At 38.8% G+C, this 10,307-nt stretch overlaps 1 protein-coding gene across 3 annotated transcripts; it reads right to left on the bottom strand.

Moving 5' to 3' along the window:
• Window positions 1–3,123: 3,123 nt before the first annotated feature.
• On the bottom strand, window positions 3,124–9,698 carry fam110a (family with sequence similarity 110 member A). Of its 3 annotated transcripts, none has more exons than XM_017305577.2 (3): window positions 9,507–9,698; window positions 8,353–8,390; window positions 3,124–5,811 (listed from the first exon to the last, which is right to left on the bottom strand). In XM_017305577.2, the coding sequence occupies exon 3, from the start codon at window positions 5,693–5,695 to the stop codon at window positions 4,565–4,567; it is 1,131 nt and encodes a 376-aa protein (XP_017161066.2). In that variant the 5' UTR covers window positions 5,696–5,811; window positions 8,353–8,390; window positions 9,507–9,698; the 3' UTR covers window positions 3,124–4,564. The 3 variants fall into 3 exon arrangements, with proteins under 3 accessions (XP_017161066.2, XP_081465325.1, XP_008412596.2); XM_081609199.1 differs by having other exon boundaries at window positions 8,353–8,387; XM_008414374.3 differs by lacking the exon at window positions 8,353–8,390.
• Window positions 9,699–10,307: the final 609 nt, after the last annotated feature.

Below are 10,307 nucleotides of genomic sequence, written 5' to 3'. Positions count from 1 at the left end.
TTCCTCATGCTTCTGCCTCAGGATCTTAAAAGGTCATGTGAGAGCAACCTTTAAAGTCCAAGAAGCCATTTTTCCTTTACTACTCCTAAATAAAGTAGAGCCACCAAATCTACGTGGGGGGGGAAAAAATCATTTTAAATATTTAGAATTTACTAATTAAAGTAAATTTTATCTTTGCTTTTAGGTTTGAAAATTGGATAATTTTCCAAAATGAAAAGAAAAAATGAGAATGAGAGAAAAGCAAATAGTTTTCAGCCTAATGACAAAGAAAAAAATGAACAAAAAATGTGCTACGGAGCTAAATTGGAGCCATAAAGTTAGTTTAAAAAATGTAAATGGAGATAAATGTTTTGAAGCCATAAAAATTCAAATGTTGTTCTCAGATTCAAGGTTGTTTTTTTTTAGTTTCAAAATTATTTTTCAGTTTTCAAACTTGAATTTCAACATTTTTAAAAACCTTTTATCAGTTTAAAAATTAACACTTCTAAAACTTTCCAGTTTCAAAATTTTTTGGTTTAAATATTTTTTTTTTTTGAAAGAAAATTAAACTTAAGTGTCATATTGTACCATTAATGTTAATTAGTAGCTTAAATACATAAGTTATAGTATGGAAACACCAGATTGTGGAAAAAAAAAAATTTCTAAGGATTTATGCTTTTTTTTTTTTTTTTTCTTTTTGTAAAAATCTTCAAGAGGAGCTAAACATCGGAGTTTCCTTGTTCAGACACTTACATTTTCCAGAGGTTTTTTGCAGAGGTTCTTCTGACCTCTTGTGGAAAACCAGAGAAAATTTCCAACATTTTTCATCAGGAGACAAAAAGATTTTATTCACTGGTAAATTTCTTGCCAGTTAGGAGGATAATTATAATTTTCTTTATTACACCTTTTAAAACATCATTTGTTCTGTCTTGTTTGAGCTCAGTTGGCTGCTTCCTCTCACTTCAGTCCAAAACATGAACATGTTCAGAAGAATAGTTCTCCTTATTGAACAACTCGACCTGTGAGTCACTGAAGCATGAAAAGCTTTTGGATGAAAGGATGAATCAGCTTTCAAACTGAGCCACATCCGTGGATTCATGCCCACACACTTTCACATCCTGAGTGTGTGGGCTCATGGACAAGCCCACACAGGCAGAGCGGCTGCAGCGCGTCGCTCAGTGTGGGCAGGAAACCTGAATCCAAACGGGCACAATGAGGCCCAAAACTATTCATACCACCACCAGGTTTTACTAAATTCCACTTCAGTTTATGGAGCGCAGATTTAAATTTTGGAGTTAAACGTTTTTTATTATTTATTTCCATGTTTCTGAGCCAAAGAGGAAGATTTTTGTAAAGAGAGGTGGTCAAATAAGAGTAGCACTACTTCAACATATTTTTACTGAAGTAAAGTAAAAGTAGCCGTCCAAGAAGACCAAAGTATTTGGTAAACGGTCTACTAAAGTACTGAGTAACTGATCAAATTATCAATCATTTAATATTTTAAAATTACATAATCAGACGGACCAAAGTAAAGTTACTGTAAGTCGAAATCTTGGCTTTAAGGACAAAAATTACAATAATTCATATAACGAAACACATCCATTATGAAAACCTTTTAGCCAAGTACAGCATAATGGCAGTACCGATACAACTTCTACACCTTGAAGCCTGTCTGTTAGTCTTACGTCAGCTGAACAGATCAATATGCAATGTGTACCGTATCTGACATGCATTAAAGATTTTATCTTCTAGAAAGTTTTTTTTTTTTTTTTTTTTTACAGAAAATTTCTAAGATTAATCTCAAAATTTGAAGTTTTTCTAGCAAAGTTTTGACTTATGTTTTCTAATAAAATTGACAATAGGAAATTTTCCAGGTTTCTTTCTAGCAAATTTTCAAACTCAAACTACCAAATCTTTTCTAGAAAATTTGAGATTGAGCTCAGAAATTTCATTTTTTTCTAGCAAATTTTTGAATTTTGAAAGTCAAATTTCCTTTTTTTTTTTTCTTCTAAAAAATTTGCCAACATTGTGAAATTGTTTTTCTTTTTAAAATGAGAAATTTCAAAATTTTTCTGGAAAATTTCAGAAATTATCTAAAAAAAAACAAAAAAAGTTCTCACTAGAATTTCTGGCATTTGAAAGTAGAAATAATTTTGGTAATTCTAACGAGCCTTTCCTTTTTCTAAAAGAAAAACTTGGTCTGATTTAATTTCAGTGAAAAAAGCATTGTCTTTTTAAAACCTGGATTCAATTGTAAATAACGTTTTCCAAATTTAGGCTTTAGATTAAATATTAAATCGCACTTCAGAAACAAACGGAACAAAATGGAGTGGGTAACAGCAGGAACACGGGATGAAGAACTGAAGTCAAACTTTTCTGCTTCAAAGGAGAACGTCTGAAGTCCGGTGGAGAAATTCCCAAAAACAAGTGTGTCAACGAGCAACAGTCTCGCCTGCAGTGAGGCGTATGGGGGTGGAAATATTATGGCGACGCTGAGCAGCTTGGGGTTCTGACCGGTTTACAATGAGCCGAGTCAGCTCTGACCTGCAGGTCTGAAAACATGACAGCGACCCAAAACACCAGGTGCATATGAACAGAGCCAGGTTCTGGTTCTGCTGGAGGTTTCTTCCTGTTACAAGGGAGTTTTCCTTCTCACTGTCGCCATATGTTGCGAGTCAGTTTTAAAGTTACTCAGTTGCATTTTACATGAGTAATTTGTAAAAAAAGAAAAATACAAATATTTTTACTAAGCTGCATTTCTTACCACCGAGTTCCGCTACTCTTGAATAAAATTTTTGGATAGTCACTGCATGAACTATATTGATCAAAATGTTAAGTTTATGTCAATATAACATTTGCTTGACTTTGTAATTATTAATTATTTTAAGTGTTTAAAATACCAATTTCCACTTAACTTTATATTTTGATGTCTTATTTTTAAATAATTTGATCAGTTACTCGGTACATCACTTTTTACCAAACACTTTCTTTCCCTCTTAATTTAACTTCTACTTTTTAATTTTGAGCTTCTCTAACCTGAGTATAATTTGTGGATACTCAACACACCTCATACAGGTTGCATAGAAAACAAATTGAAACTCAAATATTCATATTTGAGTTGATTCACTGAGATTCGTCACTCTGTAGTTTGTAATTTTTTTTTTATTTAAGCGTTTTGTTTCCAGCAGGACATGATCCATGAAAGACGATGTCTGATGGCTCCAACAGCAAAAAGAGAAAAACAACCTGATTGTTTTCATAAAGAGGAACAGAAACAAAACGGTAAAACAAAAAAGTGTCACCAACTTTCTAACCAGACTGACAGTTCTTCATTCACTGCAAAAACAATTTTACCAAGTATGGTTGGTCTTGTTTCAAGTACAAAAATGTCTTAGTAGATTTAAATTAAGACAAAACTAATTTAAAAGTAACTTTCAGTTTTGTCTCATTTCAAATATATTTGCATTAGAAACTAGAACAAAAATGCTCAAGTTTGTGTTTTTACTGATCTTTCAGCCAGTTTTACATTTAGACTCAAACAGTGCAGAAATAATCCAATTTTAGGTCAGATCAGGGGTGTCCAAAGTGTGGTTCAGGGGCCATTTGTGGCTCTCAAACTGATTTTGTGCGGTCCAGCACCGGACAAATTGCTGGACCGTTCATCTTCTGAACACTTTTTATTTGTAATAAGGTTCAACTTATAACCAACATAATTTTCTTACAATGGAAAAGTATTTATCTTTTAATAAACCAGTTTTTATAACAAGTCGAACCATGTCTGCAGAAACTTCTACTGAAAAGCCGCCTTTGCTCCAGGTTTCATCAAATGTATTAGACTTGGCTAAATATGCTGAACATTTTCAAAGAAAGTGACCCAAAACCTGTTCTTATTCCGAGAATAAATTAATTAAATCAAGCCAAAAAGAATCTCAATTTCTCTCATTACATCAAATGTGCAGAATACTTTTTAAAATAATTGGATTTACAATGAACAACATTGTAAATGTTGTTCATTTTCTACACAGAGGACTACTTCATTTGTTTATTTTTTGGGCAGCCAGTTCGTTTGGACACCCCTGGGTGAAACTTGTTCAACAATGTGTTAGGACCATTGTAGACAGAAAAAAGTCATTTTCCACCAAAAAAACTCAGAAATATAGAGATTAATTCCTGAAATTTTCTAGAAAAAACTCTTTAAAAGTAAAAATGTTTGAGGAAAACAAATTCTGAAAATTTGACATTTTTATCTAATAAAAATAAATTCTGAGCTCCAAAAGTTTAAAATTTGCCAGTAAAAAAAACGTAAGTTTTGAAATGATTCCAATTTAAAAAAAAAAAAAAAAAAACGATTCTCTGAATTTCAAAAGTCAAAAATCTTCATCCTTTTCCACGGTTCCTGTTCCACGCTTTTTCTAGAAAATTTTAGATCTCAAAATTTTGTTTTTTTTCTCACAAATGTTCAACTTTTCGAGCTCAAACGCCCCACCCCCTTAGAAAATTTCTGAGATTTTTGGGGAAATTTATATATACTTTTTTCTTCTCCCATCTACGTAGCTCAGCTGCGCCGTCGTGAATTTGTGCTACGCTACAGGTTTGTGCTCGTCGTCGTGTTCTCCTTGACCTGCCTCAGTCCATACAGCCACTTGATCACTCTGGCGTTCCTCTCAATGACGGATACGCCGTACGGAACCCGATCTGCTGCCTTTAAGGCGTCATCCTCCTCCTCCTCCTCTTCCTCGCCGCCTCTCTGTGAGGCGGCGCACTCGGACCCGGGAGCGCTGACGCTCCGGAAGCGGGCGAGCGACACGATGTCCGAGCTCGAGGCCGGCAGGTCCTGCAGGTCGGCCGGCTCCAGGCCGCACAGGTTGAAGAAGCGCTCCAGCTCTGTGCCGGCCCGGGAGAACCGGTCGCTCATGTCCGACTTGGACCGGGTCAGAGACGGTCGCTTTCTGGAGCTGGAGGACGACAGCCTGGTGATGGCGGGGGACGCCGGCGCCGAGGGTTCGGGTTTGGGAGGAACCGGTGGTACCTGTTTATGGACGAAGAGCCTCTGGCCGGACGTGGCCGGATGCAGGGGAAGCTGGGGATGCAGCGGAACTGGCTGGAGCGGCTGCCGCACGTACTGTGGCGGTCTGGAGGTCAGCCGCACCGGGGCCGCCTGGGGTTTGACGTCCACTCTGCGTACTGTCCCAGCAGCCGGCGCCCCGGGACAAACCGGACCATCCACCGTAGCAGGAGAGGTTGCTTTTAGCCTCGCCATAGCGGCGACGGCCCAGTCGGGGCGAGGAGGCGGCCGCGGTTTCGCCTTCACCTGCGGCGCTGGGGGTTTGGCGGCGGACTGGGGTCCATTGGGCAGGTCGCTAATGAGGCTGCTGAGGCGCCCCACGTCCAGCTCTACCCCCTCCGGCTTGGGGCTGGGTTGGGTCGGGGTCTTCCTGGTGGGCCGCAGCGGAGTGCCGGGATTCAGCAGTGGCTTCTTCAACGCCGGCGCCCGGACCGGCTGCTGCTTGGACAGAGCCACCTGACTCTTCACGTATTTGGCCTTGTCCGCCTCCAGTCTCTCCACAGCACTCTGCCTCGGGGCGCTGGCGCTCGACTGGGCCCGTCGGTAGAAGTCTGGACCCAGCGGACCCTTCGGTCGCAGGCGCGGAGGAGAAACTCCTACGGCAGCTTTCAGCGGCTGCCTTGAGGGATGTTGGAGCGCCTCCACTGGCATGACTGAAGCTTCCTGTTTTCAGTGTGGCTTCCTGTAGAGCGCTAGGGGATCATCTTCCTGCCATGACCAAGAGATGTGACCTCTGCTGACCTTTAGCAGCCTGACATTTGGACTTCCTGTGGACAGCAGAAAGTCGGTCAATAAAACTTTTACAACACTTTCCTGGAAACTTTGGACAAATACAAACTCCACCAAAATGCAAAATATTCACACCACATTCTAATTTAAAGGGTCACTAAGTGACAGTTTACAGTTCAATCAAGTAACCATGTTAACTTCAGTTATGAAAATGCTGACCATACTTGGTATGTTATAAAATAAATTTTACTTCCTGATAAAGGTCTTGAAATTGGGTCTGTTTCTTTAAAACCTCCGCCTTCAGGAAGTCAAATTGTTGCTCTATTAACCTTTTAACTTTCTTTTTTTTTTTTTTTACCAGCGTTTCACTGAGAAGTAGATCGTATAATGAGCTCAGCTGATGCACAGCTCCACCAGGGTTTGCCAATTGATGCTGGCTAGTCTGAAGGAGCAGTTTCCAAAGTCTGAGAAGCAGCTATGTCTCTAGGGCAGAAAACAATCATTTTGCATGGCTAAATGGTTGCCATGGAGATAATTGTTAGCAGAATTCTCTTTTTTTTTTTTGCATGGTCGTTGATGCTATTGATTAAACCCAACCGCAGTGATTCTCCTGTGTGAACAATTTCTGCATGTGCAGAAGAAAGTTAATGTCACCGCAGCTCCAGCTGGCTGCCTGTTGCAATCATTCAAACTATGAACTAGATTTCTTATTTCAGCTACTTGTTGGGCTGAAGCAATTAATCTGATTAATTGATTGAAATAATTGTCAACTCATTTAGTAATCGATTAATCATTAGCCGGAGTATAAATACAGACTCGAAAAATGACAATTTGCTGAAAGAACACCCTCAGAGCAATAATTAAGTCACAACCGTAAAAAATCTGCAGAATTTGCCCATTTTTAATCAATAGAATAATGGATTACTTGTAACTGAAGACGGATTTTATTTTCCAGTCAGCGTCAAGCAACTTCCTTGTTCCTGCTGCATAAATAGCATTCCTAAACCATAATGCTGCCACGTAAAATACCAGTGAAAAACACGGCAATGTCACTGTAACTAGACTGAAACGATTAATCATGATGGGTTGATTTTAAAATCAACAAATTGCCAACTTTGTTTATTGCCATATTTTAATGTAATTCAAATAATTTAAACTTTGAGATAAAATTTTAAATGTTCATTATTTGAAAAATTTGAATCTGATCATCAGAATAAGAGTAACTGATTACTAAAATAATCGTTAGTTTATAATCTTCTCAGGTTCTATAAGCTTTAATGTTCCTGCGGCATAACATGGCCTTCCTAAAGCAAGATGCAATAAACTATTTTAGTAATTAATCACATAAACTAGAACATTTTAAAGATATTTCTTTTAACCCTTTTATGCAATGTTTGAAATACATTAAAATGAAAATAATTCATCTTTTAAAAAACTGCTTTAAAACATTGCATTCTTTTAGTTGCAATGGATGCACATTTTTCTTTTATCCAAAATAGAAAATGTATATTTTTAGTAGTTTTTGGCTAAATTACCTCCAAGTGTTGCTTTTTTTTTTCAATCTGTGTACTCTGGCTAACGATTAATTGATCACTTAATTCGTTTATTTAAATCTTTTAATCACGATTTAACTTGTCACAATGATGAATCCTCCCAGTAATTACTGTGATAAACATTAAAGTTGCTGTTTTGCCTTCTAGTTTGAATAACAAGGTTCTGGGTTCTGTGTCGTATGTAATGCGCTAGCCTGCGTGTAGTAACGGCTACATGTTCTTAGCTTGCAGATAAAAGCTACATTAGCTACGCTAATTTTCTTAGTTCGGCAGTAAATACTACAGTAAATATCACTCATTTATCTTGGAGATGAGTTCTCAAAAATTGTGATCGAGTAATATTAGTAAATGTACTTATGTTTATAAGTTGGATAGGAACCAGGCGAAAGCTAGCAAGCTTGCGACTTGTTTATTGTCATGGCAACGCCATAGCAACTCGATTCTTCAGTTAAGAATTCGCGGAAGTGTGGCGTCACATGAGAACTAAGTAGTAAGTAGTAGCTTGTGTCGCATATAATGCTACATCTGCCGATTATGCCAGGTTTTGGAGCCAATCCCTTCTATGCTTTTTAAAAGGTTTGACTCTCACAACCTTTTCTATCATCCCCAGAAAATAAAACTTTAGGCAAAATATGTTTATCTGTTCATCCTGTAAATAAACTCATACTAGCCTTATTTGAAAAGGAGCTCGGATTTCATGGAAAAGGGCCTGGATTTTTTTTTTTTATATATATATATATAATTCAGTGAATTGTTACAAATTCACTGAAAGGAAACCATGCTTTGCTGCTTTTTTCAATGAGATTAAGTGTTGTATCAGATCTATCAAAGACCAACAAAAATGGCCATTAAAACGTTTGAAACCTAAACCCCTTCCCTTTTTCTCATTTGCTTTTTATCTGTACCGTTCATTTCTGAGACGCACATATTTACTCAATGTTATACTGTAAATGATATATCTTCAAATAAAGTTGAGGAAAAAAGTGTGTCATATGTAATGCGCTAGTTCGATGCTATGACGCTTACCGGAAATTGCCTCCGCTGTAAACAGCCGGCCTCCACTGCTAAAAGAGAATAAAATGGCTGTTCATGTTAATTCAATATTTGGAAGAGTGGCTAACACGGACTTAGTTTGTTTCCTCCGCTGCCATTGTTAAAACTACAATTATAAAAACGGCGCAAAAAAAAAAATCTACGTCATATTTCATTTAGGCTCCTGCTGGTCGCCGATTGGTCTGGAGGGAATCCAAGCAAAGGGGAGAAAACTCGGTCTGTGCTGGAAGTGATCATTTTGTCGAGCCGAATTGCACAGGAAGGCAACGGCGAGGCTAAAGCGAAACTTAACACAAGTTGAGAATATTTACAACTCCAAGCAGGGGTTCCCCATCCCCAGTCCCAAGTTCAATAGCTGCCTGCTGGCTAAAGTCTGACTTGAACAGCCATCCATCTTATCGCAGACAAAGACACAATAAAACTGACACTTAATTTGCAGCCTGGCTGTGAAAAGACACGCGTTTGAGGGAGCATCAGGACAGCTGTCAGCCAGCTATTGTCTGGAGTCGGATCACACGACCCAACAGCTGCTGCTGAGGGAACAATGACTCCTCATCCCCTTTTTAAAATAGGTTATCCCCCAAAAACACAGCCTCTAAAGTGAAGAAGGTCAAGGAAAGTCTATATCCAATAAAGATTGTGTGCTTAAAACTGCTGTCTGCGTCTGCCAGTTAAATTCTCGACATGTTTGCCATTCCAGGCTGAGCTGGTCCAAGATCCTGCTGGGAGAAACCTCCAGTCCTCACCTGTCTCAACGAAATTAACCACGGCAGCAGAAAAATATAATTAAAGCAGCAGGCTGGTGGGTTACAAAGCAGGAAGGAATGTTGGAGGGGGTGGGGAGGGTCAGAGGAACAAAAATAGAGCCACTAATGTAATGTTTCTAAGTCAAGTCCTAACATGCTGCTGAGCTGAGGGAGAAACGAGAGGCAAACATGAGGAGAGACGGGAAGCAAAAATAAAGAGGGAGGCATTGGGGGGGGGAAAGCAGTAAAAAGGGCCCTCAGGTAGATCAGCCTCAGGGCCTGTAAACGCTGGAGTCCAGTCCTGACGAGATTAAGAAGGTTTTAATTAGGAAGCAGGTAACTTCGCGGCTTTCTCTCGCTTTTGCTTCTTTAAAAACCCACCTGAGCGGTGAAGAGCGGAGCCGCGGGTTCCGGGGGTCTCTGCTGAACAAAAGCCGACTCGGGACGCTGGTCCTCCCGCATGAATGTGTCCGAAACAAACGTTTACCAGCGCAACAACACAAACCTGTTTGACAACTCATGTGTGCTGGCTGAGGCCCCGCCCACTCCCGGCTGATTGGACCAATCAGGCGTCTTCAAGGAAATAACCCGAAGGAGGCTTAGGTCACGTGACTACCTTACTGTTTTTGATTTCTGAGCGAGAAGATAAGCCTGTAATTTACTGGAAAAAGGCTTGGTTCTTCACACGAAGAGCAGAAATGATAAAGAGTAACAGCTTTCAGTTCATGAGATTATTAAATAAATGGAACGCAATGAGCAGATTTTGGTGCTTTAGTTGAATGAGAGCAAATCTTTACTCAAACTGGACTCTGAACTGTGCAGCATATATTATTACTGCTGATAAGAGTTAGCAGGAAACTGTAAACTTTACCACGAAGTTATCCGGTTGATGAGATGACGTGACATTTTTTCACGTCACAACCTGAAAAATTTAAGGAGCTAAATTGGGTCCAAAAAAATTGTAGAAAAATAAATAAAAACCACAAATCTGGAAGGAATTTTCCCCAATTTTCAAAACTTATTTCTTATGGTCAAAACTTATTTTTCAGTTTCAAAACTGTTTTCTTTCAATTTCAAGTCTTTAGTTTTGAAAGTGAAATGTTTTGAAACTGGATAATCTTGAAACTACTTTTGTTTCAATTTCTTTTCTTTCAATTTCAAACTTATTTTTCAGTTTCAAGA

Source organism: Poecilia reticulata, chromosome 7, assembly GCF_904066995.2.
Source record: "Poecilia reticulata chromosome 7, P_reticulata-male-v2, whole genome shotgun sequence".
In the NCBI taxonomy this organism is placed as follows: Eukaryota; Metazoa; Chordata; class Actinopteri; order Cyprinodontiformes; family Poeciliidae; genus Poecilia; species Poecilia reticulata.
Note: the sequence above shows the minus strand (reverse complement) of the source record. Positions and strands in the feature narration are given on the sequence as shown.